The sequence below is a fragment of the Marmota flaviventris genome, chromosome 19 (assembly GCF_047511675.1).
Source record: "Marmota flaviventris isolate mMarFla1 chromosome 19, mMarFla1.hap1, whole genome shotgun sequence".
Classification (NCBI taxonomy): Eukaryota; Metazoa; Chordata; class Mammalia; order Rodentia; family Sciuridae; genus Marmota; species Marmota flaviventris.
The window spans coordinates 1,323,849-1,343,926 of NC_092516.1; the positions used below are offsets into that span (position 1 = coordinate 1,323,849).

A 20,078-nucleotide genomic window follows, 5' to 3' on the forward strand; every position below is an offset into this window, starting at 1 on the left:
GTGTAGGAATCTTGGAAAGAGGCACAGGGCAGAGACTCCACTGTGGCCCTGGTGCCTCTGGAAGGATTGTGAACACGAATCACCTAGGGTCTTGCCAAAATATAAATTCCGACTCAAGTGCCGTGCGGGACCACACTTGGATCGGGGGAGGTGCAGGGCCTGGCGGTCAGGTGGGCCTGGCTCTGAGCCCGAGTTTCCTCTTGGTAGCTGTGTGATGTTGGGCAATTCCCTTAGCCTCTCTGAACTCCAGGACCACATGTAAAAGAGGAATCACTTCTTCCTTCTCAGGTCTTTGTAGGATTGGAGACACTGTATGTGCATGGTTTCCTTCCCACACCCAGAGGTGGGCGAGACACCCTGCGCTCCTTGCACTCCACGTTCCGCCGAGGCCCACACTTCTTCCTAGAGTCCAGGTTCTCTTCTTCTAAGCCATGGGCTCTCTACGCTGACAGTCCTGATGGCTGGACTGGGCCACGTTCTGTTGTGGGGCATCCTGTGCACTCGGGAGGTTCAGTGGCATCTCTGGCCTCCACCCATTAGACACCAGTAGCACCTGTCTCCTTGACTGTGACAACCAAGAATGTCTCCAGACATTGCCAAATGTCCCTGGAGACAAAATGACCCACAGCGAGGAAACACTGTTCTGAGTGGTAATTTATATTGATAATTCACCTAACAATGAATCTGATCACACTCTGCTACACAGATACGACTACCCCACGGCGAATTTCACCTTTGTGTGTATCCATAATGCAAGAAGTGAAAAAAAAACTATAAATAAAAAGAGGAAAGATCAGTAGAGGACTGGGACAGGGAAGGGAGGAGGCGGAGAGGGCAGCACTGGAGACTGCAGTGGAGCAAACGATATTCCGTGCCTCTATCATTATGTCAAAAGGAGCCAGCACTAGGCAGAACTAAGATGAAGTAACAGAGAACAGCTCACTCCACAGTGAGTGTGAGGCCCTGCTCTGGGCCGGGCGGCGCTCGGGAGGCAGAGCTGCTTCAGACAAACCAGGCCCCTGGCCCCACGGGGTTTCCTCTTGAAGCCTTGGTCATCTCAACTGTGCAATGGGTTTAACCCGCTGCTGACTGATTTGCTGGAAAGATAACGTGACCCTGGACTTGCAAACGCCTGGCCTGGGGATAAGCCGATGACTGGGGCACACGAGTGCAGGAACTGGCCCCGGCTGCTCGGGAGAAGCAGCTGTGGGCAGGCACAGCTGGACAGGAAAAGGCAGATGTGCCTCCCGGGGCAGGCAGGAAGGGCTGTGCTGGACCCTGGTGACAGGGCACAGCAGGGGCAAGGCAGGGAGTGCCAAGGGTGGGGCAGGAGGGGCGGTGAGAGGGACCAAGAGGAGTGCAGAGAGGGGAGTGAGCACAGACACAGCGTACCCACCATGCACAGGTGGAGAGGGAGGCCCAGGGCAGGCAGGAACCGGTCCCCGGGAACATGGAGCCTGGGAGGAGATGAGCTTCCCTGCCCAGAGCTGTTAGGGCAGTTTCCATCATGGCACTGAAGACACTGGTGAACCTCAGAGAGGAAGGGAAGGACCACGCACCGCCAGGCCCAGCCAGGGGGTGCGCGTGGGGGCCACAGAGACCACGCACTCGCCAAGCAGCCCCAGGACTCCCTGACCCCAGTGCCCAGCAAGAGGCCCATGGGCCTGAGTCGACTCCCACGCAGAGCAACCAGGCTCTCTGGCTGCTGCTGGGAGGCAGCGACAGGCCCCAGAAATCCACGTGGGGCCACCTAAGGCACATTTACCATGTGAAAATGACAGGACCTCGGACGGTGACTGCAGGAGCTTCCGGTTTTATTAGAAGCGGATCATGGGAACGGCTGAGCCGCCAGGCCTGGCCCAGGCCCTGGTCACGCTGCTGGTTCTGCAACGATCTTCCAGAGCTCCTGCAAGAGAGGAGGGACAGGCTCCTGAGCTGTGCGGGTGATGCCACCACAGCTCCAGGGGTGGCACGGAGCCGGCACAGGGGCGCGAGCTTCTGCCTACCCTCTGGAGCTCTGCACTGTTCCTGGGCCTCACTGGGCAGGGAGGCTGGGTGGACAAAGGCCAGCCAGCTGAAAAGGGCATCAGGATGTCACGTGATTGCAGGGACCAGGGGGATGGCAGCAGGTCACCACAACCTCTCCACTGGGGAAGCCTCCATGTTCGGTGGCTGCCGAGTTCCCCAAGGAGCTGGCTTTCTGGTCATGTGACACACTCTGACCGCCAGCAGGTGGACATGCAGGCACACAGCATGCTCTTGGTACCAGCCTCACCAGAGCAGACCAGCTGGGTCTGCGTGGAGCTGCCCAGTGGTGGCCGGGCAGCGAGCAGGCCTTTCTGAACCACCGCCCGGGACCCAGACAAATGCAGGGCTGCCTCTGCTCGGGAAGCGGACAGGGAGCATGAGAGCTGGCTCTGTCCCCAGCCTCCCCTTTCCAGAGAAAGAGGCTACAGCCAAAGGGCAGAGAGAACAAAAGATGCAGACTCTCCACCCCGCACTCCCAGGAGCCCAGCCCTGGCCACTGGAGGGTGACTCTGGACCTGCGGCTATTCCCTAAGTAAGTGCTGGGTTGAAAAGCTGTAATAAGAAGTGACATGGCAATAGGATTAAGTCCCCAGTGCTGCCACTTCCTGCCAGGGTGACTCATCTGCCTCAGCTGTTGCCGTGAGCGTCAGGCAGGTAGGTGGTGGACGAGAGGTGCTTAGCAAGGTGCCCGGCACGTGAGGCTCTCACCTCAGGGTGGTCGTGAGAGGCCTGATGTGAGGGGCCCCGCTGTGCCTGGGCCAGAGCAGCCAGCGGCGATGACACCGGGCTGCAGTCTGTCTCCACAGAGCACACGCAAGGCCTCCACCCATTAGACACCAGTAGCACCCGTCTCCTTGACTGTGACAACCAAGAATGTCTCCAGACTGACTCCAGCTCCCACGTCCTGCCAGGGCCTTGCCTCCCCTGGATCTGAACTGCCCACAGGGAAAGACACTGCTAAAAAGCCAGGTGAAGGTCTGCTGCCCAGGCCACCGTGGGACGTGGCCGTTATGAAGCAAGGGTCTGCGTGGGGGCTGCCCATTTAAAATAAAATTTTATTTTATTAAATAAAAATAAAAACCGCTGGAGATGTAGCATAGTGCAGGTTCTGCTGCAGAGGGCACCACGTCTGCAGCCACCACTGGACTGCGGGGCGGGGGCCTGGGTGCGAGGGTTGGGTCCATCACCGCTTCTGCCTGGCACAGCGGCCTCAGCTTCACGCCACAGGACCTACCAGCTGCCGGATGCGCTCGTAGACGAGGAGCTGCGGGAAGGAGGCCTCCACGGGCTCCACCACGAAGCGCAGCTTGCCGGGGGCCAGCTTCTCCAGGGCGTGCAGGGAGGAGCGGAAGTGGTCGTAGGCTTCACAGGTGACGTCCAGGTGTCGCAGCGTGAAGTTGAGCCTGCAGGCAGCCAGCACACAGCCACCACCCTCGGGTTGTCACTTCCTCAGCCTCTTCCTGCTGCCCCACTCCTCTCATTTTTTAACTGAGTGACTATTATGTGCAAAGCATTTTAGCAAATGCCCTCCTGGATCTTCCCGAAACTGGTTACCAGCTCCATTTTACAGATGTGGACACTGAGGCTTAGGAAGCTGGTCGTGTGTCCACGATCACACCCCTGGAAAGACAGGCTCCGACTGTGAGCTGCTGAAAACTGGCCAAGGGAAGACTTATCAGCCAGTCTCTGCAGGTGCTGCCGCCTGTCCTGCCTGCAGCCAGCACAGAACCCAGCAGAGAACCCAGCAGAGTGGCCCTGTGACTACCTATGGATTAACGGGAGAGGCCACAGCAGAGGCAGGTGCACTCTGGGAGCACAGCCGAGCGCAATGACATGGCCAGGAAGTTGCTAGGTTACGGAGGTGAGCGAGAGGAGGAGGGAGAGAGAGGGCAGGACTTCAGAACTGAGTTTCCCAACCCTCTCTTCTGCACCTTTCCAAAACAGAATCTGCAAGATGATTTGGCTTGAAATTCAAGCTCTTCATCTCTTTCGCAAATCTTTTATTATGAAAAATCATGTTAGGCGCAGTGGCGCACACCTGAAATCCCAGACACTTGGGAGGCTGAGGCAGGAGGATCTCAAGTTTGAGGCCAACCTCAGCATCTTAGAGACCCTGTTTTAAATAAAAATAAAAACTGCTAGCGGCAAGGTGCCCCAGAATTCAAACCCCAGTGCTAAACACTGTTTTTTCTTTTTCTTTTCTCGTTTTTTAAATCACAAACATGCAAAAGGAGGACAGCACATAAAGCATGATGGACCCATCACCCAGCTTCAGTACTGTCACCCGAGGGCAGTGTGTCCCCTCCGCTCTCCGAGGCCCTCCTCACAACAGCCCCCTCCCAGATGAACAAGCACTCCCCTGTAAACAGTCAGCGCAACTCCAAACACTAAGGACCCTCCGCCAGGACACTTCCTGGTGACCTTTCAGCATGCCTCGCGACCCCTTCTGGTAACGGCTCCCCTCCTGGTCTGACCAACGCCAGATCCCAACGAGGCCGGGCTGGCATGTCTCTGGACGGGGCCCTCGGCACCACCGGCACAAACGATGCTGCCACGAGTGTGCAAGAACCTACGGTTCTGGGCAAAAGTCTCGTGCAGGGAGGTAAAGCCGAAGCCTGTGTCACTCAGCAGGCGACCTCCGTGACAGCTGCGGTGAGGGCAGCCACCTCTCCACCTGCGTTCACCACCAGACACTTAGCTTCTCATTTTAGGGTTTTTCATTTTTTTGGCACCGGGACTGAACCCAAGGGCACCGACCCCTGAGACCCGTCCCCAGCCCTGTTTTGCATTTTATTTAGAGACAGGTGTCACTGAGGTGCTTAGTGCCTCGCCGTTGCTGAGGCTGGCTCTGAACTCACGATCCTCCTGCCCCAGCCTCCCGAGAGCCACTGGGATTACAGGTGGGTGCTACCACGCCTGGCGAAAAATGTCTTCTTTTCATAAAAACTCAAAACACAAGTAACGCCAACGGCAGCGGACAAGGGTCTTGTCACGACCTAGCAGGGGCCTGGATAGTCCCCTGATGCTGTCAGTTTCCTTCATCATCTGCAGACGGGGACCCAGGGGACTGGGAAAGGTGCTGTGTCAGGGACTAGCCTGGCCCGGGACCAGCAGGAGCTGGACAGGGCATGACCCGTGGAGTGCAGGGGAGACCCACTACAGGCCCTGCGCCCCGCTCACCTCTTCTCCACAGACAGGATGGCCGTGCAGGCGTTCTTCAGCCTGTGGGCGAGGCGGGAGAGCGTGGCGAACAGCGCGTCCGTGAGGTCATCATCGTAGAACACTGCGGAAGGGACAGCGCTGGGGAGGCAGGGCAGAGTGGAGGCGTAAGGCGCTCCACCCCCCAGGTGAGGACAGGGACACGGTGACCATGCAGAGCTCGCTCACCTTCAGCTGCAAACAGCACAGTGGTGTGATCGTACAGGTCAGCGATGTCCCCTTCCGACCAGCTGAAGGGGGCCTCAGGGTCTGCCAGAGAAAGGGGAGGGCCTGGGCTCAATCCTGTCTCTGCCAGCCACCAACTCTTACTGGAAGATGACCAAAAGGAGCTTCAGGAGACAGGGGTGGGCAGCTCAGCGCAGGGGGCACTGCCGGCCACACCTGAGTCCCAGCTCCCAGCTTCAGGGCCCCTGGGGACAGCTGTAGTGTATTGAGGGCCAGTGACAGGCAGGCAGATCCCAACCTCCCCTCCCCCTCGGCCAGCCATCTATGAGCTGTCTTCCGTGCCCTGTCCAGGGCTTTCCTGCCCATTCACTTGCTGTGTGACCCACTCTCTGGGTTTTGTTTCTGTGCACATAGAAAGGGGCCAGCACTTCTCCCATGGGGTTGCTGGAAGGGTCAAGGGACCCACAGTATGCAGGGCACTCGGCAGGTGACAGGTCCTCAGGGATGGTCCCCCCACCTGCGGGAGCCTCTGTAAAGACCAAGCACCAGGGTCTGAAGTAGTTTGTAAGGAAATTCAGAGGACTCTTCCCCCCAGTGGGTCTCCCAGAACCACCACCTGCTGGGAGATGGCGGACGCCCGAGGTCAGCAGCCCTGCCCAGTACCAGCTATGTGACCCAGGGAAGGCAGCACTCGGGTTTTTAAAAAAAATATTTGTTTTAGTTGTAGTTGGACACAATACCTTATTTATTTTTATGTGGTAATGAGGGTCGAACCCAGGGCCTTGCACGTGCTAGGCAAGCGCTCTACCACTGAGCCCCAGTCCCAAGACCCAGGGGTTTTGACGCCCAACACATGGTGGCACTGGGAAGTCTGGAAACGGCATGGACATGACGTGCCTGACACACGGCAGGTGCTCGGTAACCAACAAATGACACCCACTGGCAGTGGAGAGACCCTGCCTGGCTGTAGGGGCTTGGTGGCAGCCGGGCTCTGCTGCTCAACCAACACGGCGCCCATGCCGTGCCCTGGGTGCTGCCGAGGACCCCTGAGCCCAGGCCGGCACCCGATGAAACACACCTGTGCAGAAGCCGTCCTTCAGCCAGTCCAGCTCCTTGACCTTAACCACTCCACCTGTGAGAACAGACACAGAGGGCCCAGCTGCAGGCTGGCCGCATGGCGGGGCGCCCACCACCCACCACCCACCCGGCCCTTTCCCTTGCTCCTTCACTCCCCTCTGCATTTTTTGAGTGTGAAGTGTCAGCAACCATAGAGACAGGAAAAATAACAGCTTGACTCCTGGCCCCTGCTGTCGGGGACCAGCCACCTAAGGGGTGACTGCTGTGGTCAGGGCAATGCTGCAAGGCAAGGGGGAGGGGACCGGACTGGTGTGTGAGGCAGCGAGGGCAGGAGGGCGAGGGCAGGAGGGCGTGGAGCCCGCTGTCGGTCCTCCTCCCTGCCTTCAGGGCGCTCAGCATCGTCTTGCATCACCTCTCTGGGAGGCAAGGGGCCTGACCACCAGGCTCACGTCTAGTGGGTGGGCAACACCAGGCAGCCAGCCAACAAGCAAGGGTTAAGTGCAGTGTCACGGGAGTGCTGTTTGAGTTGGAGAGTCCAGGCAGAGGGACAGCCTGGAGGGCCAGAGTGGGGGCCGGACCAGCAAGGAGTTCACCTCGATGCCTTAGGGTGGGCAAACCTGGGGGGCCTGAGGCCTGGGGGTGGGGGGTACCGCAGGTTGCTCAGGTCTGTCTGCCTGGCAGTCCAGCCAGGCCACTGTGTATACTCCCCCTGCAGGCTGTGCAGGGACTGGGCAGCTGGGCAGATGCTGCTGGGACCTCCTGGCAGAGGGCAGAGTGTAGCCTGGGTAGCGAGCCCTGGCTGGAGAGGCGCAGAGAGCAGGAGCGGCCCCCTGGCCTGAGGGATCCCGAGGGCTGGGGGGGCAGCACTTGCAACTCTGCAAGGCCACACTGGGTGCCAAGTGGAGGACAGCAGGACAGGTCAGAAGAGGAGCTAGAAAGATGAGGCGGGGGACGATGTCCAGGCCAAAAGAAGCTGGGGAAGATGTGGCCGTGTGCGGAGGTGAGGAGCCCCAGGACAGAGCACTGTGCCCCGGAGCTGAGTGGAGCCTGCTCCTCCATCCACCCAGCCTCCTCCTCCACCTCCCAGCGTCCCCATCCCGGCCTCCTTTGCCTGACAAACAGGAACCTCCCTCAGAGCTGGGCCTCACCTCCGGCGGCAGCCAGGTGGCTGTTGAGGGCAACGTTTCGCTGGCACATCGCCAGGAGGTCTGCACCAACGTCTGGAAGGACAAACATGCTGGCTGTTAGGACACAGCTCCAGGGCTGTGCCAGCAGAGCGGCCACCAAGATCACCACCCAGACACTAGAGCTGCGCTGTCCCTTGAGTTCCACACCCGGACCACACAGGGGCACCCGGGCTCTTTCCCACTGTCTTCCCTACGTGAGAATCCTGTCCTGGAGGACACAGCGCTGTGGGTGTGCCCAGAGGCGGGGTGAGTGCCCATCCCTGAGTATGCAAAGCAGACATGGCACTTCCCTGCGTGTTCACAGCCATCTGGGGCAGCAGCATTCCCACGTCACAGACTGAGCAAGTCACCTAACTAGTGGGAGCAGGAGCTGGGATCCGATTCCAAGGTCTCTGACACTCCAGAAAACCGGCTGGAGTCAGAGGGCGAATGACAGTCACTGGAGATGCATCAGGCTGTGACCAGCGAGGGACTCTCCTGCCCAGTCACTGCCGGGGGCCTGCTGCTCAGACAGACAGACATTTCTCACGTCTCAGCAGGACCAATACAGTGGATTCTCACTGAGGGAAGCAGCACTTTGCAAAAAAATCTATCTTCACTAGGAGAATGCATGAGTGGAGCACGGGACGTCTCGCCATCGGCAATGCTCAACCCACCCTGCCACCTCGACCCCTGGGACCAGACGGTGCGTGCTGGAGGCCACATGGAGCCTAGTGCAGGGAGCTTGCTCAGCCAAGGCTCAGACCCAACCCTTGTCCTGGCCACTGAGGAAAGGGGACATTGCAGGCAGTGCAGGACTGCTTCAACAGGTGTTTTTAAAATACTTATTTTTTAGTTGTAGTTTATTTTTATGTGGTGCTGAGGATTAAACCCAGGTGAGTGCTCTACTGCTGAGCCACAACCCAGCCCTCAACAGTTTTTGTTTTATGCTGCAGGGATAAGCCAGGGCCTGTGCTTGCTAAGCTCCCTTTCTGCCACTGAGCAACACCCCCAGAACCCCAGCTTTTAAATCCTCGTGGTAGTTTTTGTCACAAGAGATCTTACAAGGGATTCTAACAATACCGCACAGTAGGAGCATGGAGCCCTGGAGAAGCCACGTCACCCCTCTGCAGAGACTGCTCCGGGGAACAGTCTGATATACCTGCCTATGATCAAGGCACCGCACCCTGAACTAGGAGGTCTGGGTCAAGGGTCTTGGCTATCATCAGCAGCGTGACCATGAGCTTGGACCAGCCATTCAACCTTAGCCTCAGTGTGCCCCTCTGGACAAAGGGAATGAAACTTGGCTCTCTGGCTGTCACTGTTAAGTTACAATTAGGCACTCATCATGTGGCTGACCATCAGGGCCTTGCTAACTGTGACATGCCACCTAAGTGAAGTTCTCTTCTCTATGTTGGAGATTTTTTCTCTCAGGATAAGACAATTTGATGCTATTTTACTACTAGGCACCAGGCACCCAGTGATGCTCCTGGCTTGCAATTTACATGAAATTGTCAAGAGGCAGCACTCAGGTGGCTGGTCAACCCCTGCCAGTGGCTGACTCAGCATTATGAGTGCCAGGTCATTCCAACTCCCTCCCCACCTCAGAAGCAAAAGTCTGTGCCGTGAAAACCTTCACTAGGAAGCAACAAAATGCAAACCCCATCAGCAAATCCTCTCTCTGCCCAGCAGACACTACAGGTTTGAAGTAGGGTAATCATGCTCATTTGACCCTCTCACAGCAGGGCACTCTGGCATGGCTAGCTCCGCCAGCAGCACCCACCCGTGTCAGTTTGCTGGTCCTGACCACTGCACTATGGTTGTGTAAGATGTTATCAATGGGATTAGATGCGAGGTGCCCCCAAAAGCTCATGTGTGAGACAATGCAAGAATGTTCAGAGGTGAAGAATGGACTGTGGAGCTGAAATCCAACCAGCAGGCTAATCCACTGACTGTAAGGGATTAGCTGGCTGGTACCTGGGCAGGCTGGGGGTGGCTGGAGGAAGCAGGCGGCTGGGGTGTGCCGGGTTTATATTCCACCCCTGGTGAGTGGAACTCACTCTCTGCCTCCTAAGTGCCGCGTCCTGAGCTGCTTTCCTCCTCAACACTCTCCCGCCATGATGCGCTGCCTCACCTTGGGCCCAGAGCTATGGAGCTGGCCAACCGTGGACTGAATCTCTGAAACTGTGAGCCAAAACAGTTTTCCTCCTCTGTGTTGTTCTTGTCAGGTCTTTTGGTCACAGTGGTGGAAAAGCTGACTAAAACAAGTATATGGCACTTTGCAGAGTATTTTAGTGACTTCTGTGTTAGTCTAATGAGATTTCAAAATAATAATAAAAAGAAATCAGCTGACAACAAGGAGCACCAGCGTAAGACAAGTCCCTCCCTCTCCGGGAAACCTGGCCCAATGGGTATCAGATGGCACAAAGGGAATCCGAACACCCAAAGGCTTCACCCCAGTGTCATGGAAATGAGAGAAACACAACCACCAAACGCTCAGCAGCTGAGGGGTTGAAAATGAGGTGAGAAAGTATCTGATTACTCAAAACCATAGTTAAATAACTGCTAGTGACAGGAAAATGCTCTGAAAAATGTTTTCTAGCACCTGGCGGGACAGAGCCCCAGACACTGCATTTCAACTCTTCTCTGGGACTCTGTACATATTCCTAAAAGGAAAGAGACTGTGTGTGTGTGTGTGTGTGTGTGTGTGCAAGGTCGTGCACATGCAAATAAGAACAGGTTAAGCAGAGATTCTGAAGTACAAGTAGCCCGAGGGCAGCGACGTGGTTATTTTACTCACTACGGGCCTGACTACACCCACACATATACTGGGCACATGAGGTGCTGAATAAACTGCATACTGCTGCATAAATCTGGGGACTGTAAAATCATGAGTGACTTTATTTCACTGTGTTTCACTAATTTCCCAACGAACAGGCAAGACGTCTGTGGTGTTTTTAAGGCTCACGAGAGGGAATATCCTCACGGTTCCTTGAGAAGTTTGTTCTTTCTAGGTGTCAGCATCAAAGGGCATCAGACACTGACACCACTGATCTGGTGCCTGCTGGGCGATGCTGTAGCCACTCGTTGGGCACCGCTGGGCCACTCATTATTAAGCAAACCAGGGACTAGCCAACATCCCCTTCCCGGTGTCTCCGTCTCCTTTCCCAACAGGGTTTGCACCGACTGTGGGGACCGCCACCTCCCTGCAGCCTGAGCCAATGCCCGTTACCTGTACAATACACGGTCCGCGCCACAGTGGCTGCCACGATGCTGGCAAGCCCTGTGCCTGCTCCCAGCTCCAGCACAGTGCGTCCTTGGAAGAGGTCCCGTCTGAATAGGATGTAGTCCGCCAGGAGCAGGGCGCCCCGCCACACCTGGAGGGGAGAGGACGAGGAGCACCAGCTGATGTGAGGCTCCAGAGAAAGGCTCTTCAGGACCACAGGAAGTGGACAGGACCTACCCACCTGCTTGCCAACATCCTCCAGGGGGGTGGCCATGGTGTGCTCTGGACAGGATGGAAACCGAAAGAGAAATGCCCACTGTGAATGGGGACAGACAGAAGCCACCGGATGGCAGGGGTGGGTGGCGTGGGTGAATGGCAACCTGCCAACGCAGTCAGATGGGCACCGGGCTAGGTGTTCCAGAGAGAAGCGGACGCTCAGGCCATGCTACCAGGCAGGAGTGTGCAAGCATCCCTCGGGAGCAGGCCCCTGGCTCCCTCTCCTCACGTCACCAGGTGACCCCACCTGTGGCTGGAGACTAGGTCACAACAGCCTCATTAAACACTCGCATCTCATGAGGCCCCAAGTCCAGTACTGCATCTTTAAAACTGTACCTTGTTTATGTGCTAGTAATAACCACGGCTCATTCCAAAACCTTTCTCACACTTAGAACCATGCTAACTAACAAAATTAGTTTGAGTTCTTATCCTTTCCCAAAAGGTTGAAGAGAAGCATGTAAGGAAGTCTAAGTGTTCCCAAGCACAGCGTGTGGGCACAACACGGTAGGATACAATTCTGGTGGTGGGGAGGGCACCGAGGGTGAGAGGAGGAAGAGGAAGGGTGCCAGTCTCTGGTGCCAGATCAGAACTCCCAACCACCTCAGCAGGACCACAGGGCAACCAAGCTCAAACACACGCGGCACAGCGGGGTGGGTGGCTTCCACTGCTCATCAGACACACAAAACCAAACCATGATGTCACAGAAATAAGAAGGGGCCCAGGGTGCAGAGCGCAGGGCTGCAGGTGGGTGGTGCTGCCGCCCCTGGAGCCCTGGAGCCCTGGAGCCTGGCTCCTTCAGGTTCCCGTGGGCTCTTGGTGTGAGCTCCTCACTGTGCCCAGGGCTCCTGGGACCCCAACAAGGTATCCAACACAAGCCAACTACCCTGTACCCAAGCCAGGTGACAGTGACTGAGGAGTCCCCCAGGAGAGTGGGCCTGAGGACTTCTCCAGGAGAAATCTGACCAAGATCTCTGCACAGCATGCGGAATTCCCACGCGGGCTCTGAGTCCACAGCGGCCCATGCGCTGTCCGCCAGCACCTGGCTGGGCTTGACGTCACCATCTGGAGTTACTTTCAGGATGTGACAGGAGTGTTAGGCCCAACGTGGCCATCTGGTTTGAAACCAGAACAGAAGTGCGTCCACGCCCCACCCACGGTGGTGGCGTTCTCTCCCTGTACCTGCGCTGGCCAGACACCTCTGAGCCGGGCCCAGGGCTCGCCCTCAGAGGTTCCCCTTGACCTGGGGCCTCCCCACTTCACAGACACAGACGTGGTGACCGAGGCACAGCCAGATGGTGCTCCAAAGAGAGTGAGGGCTCAGAAGCTGTGCACTCTGGGGGAGTCTCATTCAGGAATCAATAAAAAGTGGACTTCCTGGGCATTATTTCACTAAATTACCACCCAAACCCTGGGGGGCAGTATCCCTGATCCTATTCTATAGGTGCAAAAACTGAATCTCTGGGTGAGAGGACCCTGTCCATGGTCACTTGCTGGTGAGGGGTGGAGACGGGTTCAACACTGGATGTTGAACCCCTGCAGGGCCACGATCCAGCCCCCCATCAACCAAGGTTTGCAGAAGATGGTGCTGTAGCCCAGAATGGAACAAGACAAGCCATGACCTACGCTCAACAACTTTACCTTCTGCTCTGCCCCTGGGTGGGCCACCACACACTGGCCCTTTCCCATAGGGTTCTCAGCCTGGAGGACAGTAGATCCCAGAACATGAAATGCCCACACACTGGAGGCCAAAGCCTCACTGTGGAGTCCCGGGCTCCAGTGCCCCTCAGGGAGGCAGGGAAGTGAGGGCTGAGAGTAAAGTAAACAATCCCTGGGGCCCTGGGGCCAGGCCAGCCTGGCTGAGCCTTCACAGCCCCCCTGCCCGACACCCCAGCATGCTGAGTGAGAACCTGGACGTGGAGGCAGCAGGAGCCCGGCCTCCTGGGGGAGCCGATGGCTAAGCTGGGAGTCTTCAACAGGGATGCGCTAGGAAAGCGCCCAGGAACCCAGCACAGCACAAGGAGGCTCGCGGAGAGGAGGGCTGAAGGCGGGGTGACCTGAGCTGCGGAGGCGAGCAGAGGCCACGTCACACCCGGCCTGGCAAGCAGCCATCTGAAGCCTATCCTGAGGTAACGGGGAGCTGCTGCGGAGTCCTGAGCCTGGGCCAGCAGCGGCACCGCCTGCTTCCAGCTGCGTCTGCCATTTGCTACTATCCTGCCTACGCCGTCCTGGCCTGGGCCTGAGCCAGAGCCGACACTGACGCTCCTGCGCCCTGGCTGCTGCTGGGGAGCCGCCCCGGTGGCAGGAGAGACTGACCTTTATTTACCTATTCGGATGACACTGTGGGGGCAGCTCTCTGGTGCTTCGTCTCCCGTGATGTCGTCTTCCTCCTGTGTTAGAATCATGGGGTGTACCTTGTCTCTTGGAGACCCCTCCAGGTCAGGATCAGGGGCGGCCCGTGGTCTCCTCACCACGTCCAAATCCCCATCCTCATCCAGCTGAGCTCCTGCCCCTTCCTGGCCAGAGGTATCAGCCCCTGCCTGGAGAGGGGAACCCTCACGGCTGTGGCCACTTCCAGGAATGGACCCTGGGCTGCCTGAGCCAGCAGGAGGGACCTCCCATGAGAGAGCATCTCTGGGATGGCCACCCTCAGCCCCCGAGTCTGTCCAAGGGTCTTGACTCCACAGAAGCTTGAACTGGGACAGGAAGACTGAAAGGCAAGACAAAACACAAATGAGCAACTCAGGGGGTGTGTTTAAAATGTCCTCTCTCTGAGAAGTCTGGTTACCACCTGGGAGAGTCTTTGAAGGCAGTGGGAGATACACTAACACCAGCAGAAAGGGCCCGTTGCATTGGGCACTGATCACTGGCTGGGCCACCACTCAGCACCAGCCACCAGGGAGAGCAGCCTCTGCTTTATGAGCACCCACATGCAGGCCAGGTCTTCTCATTTGACCCTCACCACCAAGCGAAGGAGGCACGTCAGCTCCACCTCACAGACGTGGAGATCAAGGCTGAGCCAAGCAGCCAAGGCAGCAGACAGCCTGCTGACTCCAGCAGACACCCTCTCACCACACCGCTCCGCCTCTGAAGGTCTGGAGGGTGACAGGATGTGAGATATCCCTTACCACCTGGTGACCAGAAAGTCACTGGGACAATTTCAATAAGGGCTTGTGCCAGGAGGAGTGGGCTGGAGGCAGAGGAGCAAAGATTTCCCACAGGGTGCCCAGGGCTGAGTCCTCCGTCTTCCCAGGGGTCTGATGCCCCCAAACTTACTCATCTGCCTCAGGAGAACACAAGTGTCCACCCCTGGGGAATCCAAGGCTGTGGCTGGGCACCCTGGCTGAGTGGGCACCCAACCTGTGTTCCAGGGCTCTTCTGCCCTGAGTTCCCTTCACCCTGACTTCACGTGAGATGGAGGGTACTGGCCTCCATCTCCTCCTGGGAACCACCTGGCACCACAGGAGGCACAGCACAGGGGAGAGGCCTAAGGAGAGCCAGCCACACCTTCGTACCGCTGTCCCCTGCCTGGGGTGCCTTCCTCCACTTGATTGGAAAGATCTTTTCCGCATTTAGGGCTCAGCTCCGCTGCCCCTTCCTGCGGCCCCCACAGTACCCCAAGCTTACGCCAAAGTTTGAACAGTCACCCACCTACCCACCCCCCGACAGACATTCACCAAAACTGCACTGAGTGCCATGCTGGGACTGAGGATACAAAGCAGGGGCACATTTTAGGCGTGATGATGGGGAAACATTATCCAAGATTACAGATTATGTGTGAACTCCCCTGGATTCTGCAGAACTTATCCCATGTGGCATAGATATGGCGACCATATTATGCAGGGGTCAGCAAATTTTTCGGAGACCAACAGGTTAAATCATAAATATTTTCAGCTCTGTGGGCCACATGGTCACTGCTGCAACTAGTCCACTCTGCCACTGCAGCTATAACAACAGAAACAGTGGGCCTGGCTGTGTTTCAGTAGAACCTTATTTATGAAACCAAGCCATGGCCAGGTGCAGCCCACAAGCTGTAAAGTTTGTGACCACTGGTTAATCAACAATTTGGAACAGGAGAGAAATGGGAGTTATTAATAATCACATCAAGGGGCTGGGGTTGTAGCTCAGCGGTAGAGCGCTTGCCTGGCATGTGTGAGGCCCTGGGTACGATCCTCAGCACCATGTAAAAATGAAAAAATAAAATAAAGGTATTGACAACTAAAACTAAAACTAATTATTTAAAAAAACCACAGGGTATGTATTAAAAAAATAAATAATCACATCAAACAAACAAAAAAAAAAAACCAGTACAGGGTAACTTGAGTTGGGAGGGTCATCGGGGAACCTGTCAGGAGCTGAACCCTGCAGAGCCAGGGTTAGGAAGGGGAAAGCAGATGCAGGGTCTGAGAGAGAAGTTCAAGTGGCCACGGAGCTGCAAGGGAGGGAGAGTGACTGGGCAGACACGCAGGCCCAGGCTGGCTCAGGCTGGGCCTTGCAGGCCAAGGCAAGGAGTCTGGACATTACTCTGAGAGCAAAGGGAAACTAATGGGAATCTGAGTCTGGAGAGTGCTGTGATTTGGTTTGCGTTTTCAAACAAACCTCTTGGCTGCTGGGAGAAGATGGGGGAAGACATGTAGAAGAAAAGCTGAGGAGCCTGGGGTAAACAAACAGAGGAGCCAGGCAAACAGAGGTGGGGATGCTGGGCTGGGCAGAGGAACGGGGTGCAGTGACGGAACAAGCCAGCACTGGTCCCTCTGGGGACTGTGAATTTGCCGAAGGTAGAGTCTGTCTCACTTCTGTATTCCCAGCATCAAGTCCTGGGCCTGGCACAGCACAGGTTCAGGTGCTCAGGAAAGTGCAGGACCTTGATCAACAAGGGCGAGCTGACCTGGTGTGGTGAAGACGGCAACTAAACAATCTTGTCTTCCCAATCGACCCCAAAAAAGACTAACAGGGGAAAATAGAAGATGAGGTGGGAACTCTGGGGGTGCTAAGCTACTCCACCCCACCCAGGTCCTTACCAGGCTGCCCCACGCCATTTAGCCGCACCATGAGGTGTCTCTGATTTGGAGTGTAGAGGTGAACATCTGACAGCACAGTGTCACTTTTGAAGGTGACCTCATCCATGGTGGGGTCCCAGTTATTCCTGGGGAGAAGCACCTGAGAGGCAAGAACAGGTCTTCAGGAAGGCAGGTTCCGGAGGAGAGCAAGGTAACATACCCAGCCCGGGGGCCAACGACTGTGCACCACCACTATCACCAGGGTGTTCCCCTGCCAATTCCCAGTTCTAAGGAGAAAGTCTCAGAGCCTTGGCCAGGGACAAGAATCCAGCGGGAATCTGGTGTCTTGCTCGCACCGTGTCCACTGTCACAGCAACCTTCTGTCTACGGCAGGAGACCTGTGAACGGTGATGAAGTCCCGTTCTCCTCTTTCCCCCCAACTTTTCCACCATGGAAACTTCCAACAGCCAAGAAAGGCGGAGGGAGGAGAACTGACCACCACGTGCCCCGGCTTGGACACACCACAGTCACGTCCCGCCGTAGCCTTTGCCCCGCCGCCTGCCGCTCCTCACCACGACGCTGCTCCCTGGAGTCTGCCCGGCGACCGACGGGGGCTTCCCGGACCCCGGAGGACGAGAGGCCTCCCCCGCACCCTTCTTTAGGAGGGGACAGAGGCTGAGTGCCTCCGGTGGTGGCCGCCCAGACCTCCAGGCCAGCTCGGGACCAGCAGGCCGGTCACCCTCCCCACCCTGCCACGCCCCTCAGGGACTTACCCGCCGCAGCCGGGCAGGGAGGGCAGGGAGCCCACCCTACGCTCGCCGCGGTACTCAGGCGGCCGCCATGACAGCCGGCGTGCGCAGGCGCGGCTCCGTCCCTCCCGCCCCGCCCCGCGCAACCGTGGCCCCACCCACCTGCCGGCCGCGCATGCGTGCGGGGTGGCTGCTCCGGCGGCCCGCCCTGCCGTGTCTGGGAGGCGCGGCAGCTGCCTCCTGTGCCTGGCCTGGCAGGGGGTGCCTCTACCCGAGGGTGTGCGACCCCAACCCTCTAAAGGTGATAAATAAGTCGCCCAAGGTCACCCAGCTCCTCAGTAGTGTTGTCTGGATTCCAGCCCAGGGTGCACAGCTCCAGAGCCTGTGCCCTTCACCCACGTGCTGGCTTATTCCATACCCCTGGTGCCACCCTGTCCTTGTCCCTAGTGCTGGTTACTATTAAGAGCTGGTATTCATCCATCCACTCCCGAAGTCTCCAACACCAGGGCCGATCCATCATTGCAGTCTTTGTGGGAGTCTAACCGACAAGAAACAAAATCCAGTGCTGGAGTGAAACTCTGAGTCAACTTGAAGGTGGTAGATGCCTGCCTTAGCTTTTTTTTGTGACTGTGATCAAAATACCAAACGTGAACAACTTAGAAATAATTCAATTTTGAGCTCGCGATTTTAGAGACCGTAGTCCATGGTGGGCCAACTCCATTGCTTAGGATTCTAGGTGAGGCAGAACATAATGGCAGAAGGGCGCTGTGGAGGAAAGCGGCTCAGATGATGACTCCTGGGAAGCCAGAGAGACGGGATGCAAAGAAGATAAACACTTCTCTGGCAGGCCCCAGGGACCCTACCTTCCCCAGCCAGGCCTTGCAGTTATCACCCAGTCCAGAAGTCCCATTGTTGCCGCTGTGGACTGGAGTCCTTGCTTCCCGAATGCTGAAGTATAACACCAGAGAAGCACGCCCAGGCGAGTGGACAGTGGACAGTGGAAGCTTTATTAAAGGACAGCAGAAAAGACTTCTCCAGGAAGAAGAAGGGGACCCAAAAGGCGGAATCCGTGAAAGGGGGAGGTCTTCCCTTTTTTGTATCTGAGGTCTTCTTTTAGTCCTCCCACATCCCGGTCCTTGGTTTCCCTCCATCCTGCAGTGATAAAATGCAGGTGGGAAGGCCAGAAGGTGGGACATAGGGGGACTGGAGGAGTAGTCTGGGCAGGAAGGGCCTGGGGCAGCTTTCGATTAGCACCTCCCTGTTTGCTGGGAGCTGTTTCATTAACATTTCCTTAGGATGGGCTTTGGGCCTTGGGGACATTAACATTTCAATTTCCCCAAGTGCTCTCTGCTTCCCTGGACTCCATTCTCTATAGTGGCCTCCGTTTTCTTTATTTTATTCGATATTAGACCCAATTTACCTAACTACACTAACTACCTATCTGTAAATCTGGCTTCACTGCCTAATTATTAATTCATCTAGTAGATCAATCCACTAATTAGGTTACAGTTCTCACAACCTAATTGTTTCATCTCTGAACATTCCTGCATTGTCTAACATGAACTTTTGGGGGGCCACCTCACAACCCCCAAACCATAAAGCTCCTAATGGTTTTTGGAGGCCTTGATGTGAAACCCGTAGCCTCTGTGCATCATCTAGGGGCTCTTTGTGGGTGTTTTCTCTGTGAGCACCAGGGCTCCTGGAGAAGGGGGCCCAGAGAACATGACAGAGGGGGAGCCCTTGGGAGGCCTCAGGCCGGGGTGAACTTCATCTCTGTTGCTAAAAACAGGATGGAGCCTGCCCAGAACGAGAGGGTCATCACTGTCACATGGTCCTGGCCCATGAGCCGCAGGTTTGCAAGTGCCCAAAGCTGCCTCACCCATGTTTGCCAACACTGCGGCCTTGGCCGACCACTCAGCATCCGTCTGGTCTGTACTCAACCAGGGCAGCCAAGAAAACCCCAGAGGCACATTAACAGGCACGAGGCTCAAGCAGACATGCGGACACGTGCAGATGGACACTCCACACCCGTGTGCCCATGCAGGTGCCAGGACAGATACACACAAGTGTGCACCTGTAGATCCGCAGACCCCCCCCCAGAATTTACTGAGGGATATTTGTTCTTAACAAGTATTCATCCAGTGCCTGTCGGGTATCAGACTATCCTAGGTGCAGGGTGGGAGGGAAGGAGAGGAAGTTCCTGCCCTCATTCTGTTGGGGAAGAGGCAATGAAAGCCAGAGATACAATAGAAGCGCAGTGTGCCAGGTAGCAATGGGTGTTAACGGAGAAGAGGACTGGGGAGTGCAGAGGGATCAAGTGGCCTGGCAAGAGGTGAGCGGAGGTGGGTGAAACACACAGCTGTGCCCACCACAGAACTCACAACCCAGCGAACACACGATCGGAAACACGCAGGCCAGAGAGACTCGTCCACTTTGCTGGCATGAGGAAGTTCTCACAGGTGTAGAGTACTTGTGCCTGTCTGAGCGCGTGAAGAGACACACACACACACACACACACACACACACACAGCCTCAGCTGGCGCCCTTTGATTAATTACTTCTAAATAGATTTCTCTTTTCAAAACAGCAATGAGTCAACATCCATTTCATGGCTATTGTTGATAAAACACAGGGGATTGATGGGGTGACCGACAACGCAAATAAGAAAAAAAAATTTATTTTGAAGGAAACAGATTGTATTTCCTGAAATACAATAGGACAGTACAGAAGCGAGACAGCAGGGCAGCTTGGGACCTGAGTCAGGTCCTGGCTTTCTCTCTAGTCCACTGAGAGATTTCTCAGTTTCCCCAGGGGTCTTGGACTGGTAGGGAGGGCCTGCGGGAGGTGCCGTCCTCACCCTTGGGAGATTTTGTCTTTAAACTTGGGGGAATAAAGCAAGTAGAGCGATCTTTAAAAACAAAAGTCACAGTGAATTCCACACTATGACTGCAATAAGCCAACTTTTAAACAAATCAATACAAAAGAAACCAAGGATGGGATCAAGTCCCCCCTCTGGCTCTCGTCCACTCCCTATCTCACCTCCCACTCAGCCCCTCCAGCCCCAGCCATGATCCCCCCAAGTCCTGCACATGGGCTGTTCCGCGGGCTCAAGATGCTTTCTCCCTAGTCGCCCTCCTGCCTCACCCAGTTCCCCACCTCCTCCAGGCCTTGGCTC

General features: G+C 56.4%; 1 protein-coding gene across 7 annotated transcripts; it reads right to left on the reverse strand.

Annotated features, from left to right (window-relative positions):
* Positions 1–1,797: 1,797 nt before the first annotated feature.
* Mettl22 (methyltransferase 22, Kin17 lysine) lies at positions 1,798–17,029 on the reverse strand. 7 transcript variants are annotated; one of them, XM_027940545.2, is made up of 12 exons: positions 16,928–17,028; positions 16,176–16,314; positions 13,626–13,864; positions 13,481–13,544; positions 11,123–11,163; positions 10,888–11,032; positions 7,638–7,709; positions 6,491–6,544; positions 5,416–5,496; positions 5,209–5,311; positions 3,263–3,431; positions 1,798–1,906 (listed from the first exon to the last, which is right to left on the reverse strand). In XM_027940545.2, the coding sequence occupies exons 2-12, from the start codon at positions 16,279–16,281 to the stop codon at positions 1,871–1,873; spliced, it is 1,110 nt and encodes a 369-aa protein (XP_027796346.2). In that variant the 5' UTR covers positions 16,282–16,314; positions 16,928–17,028; the 3' UTR covers positions 1,798–1,870. The 7 variants fall into 7 exon arrangements, with proteins under 7 accessions (XP_027796346.2, XP_071461757.1, XP_027796343.2 ...); XM_071605656.1 differs by adding an exon at positions 16,727–16,810 and having other exon boundaries at positions 13,481–13,864; positions 16,928–16,937; XM_027940542.2 differs by lacking the exon at positions 16,928–17,028 and adding exons at positions 16,511–16,552; positions 16,651–16,671 and having other exon boundaries at positions 13,481–13,864.
* Between the last annotated feature and the right edge of the window lie 3,049 nt (positions 17,030–20,078).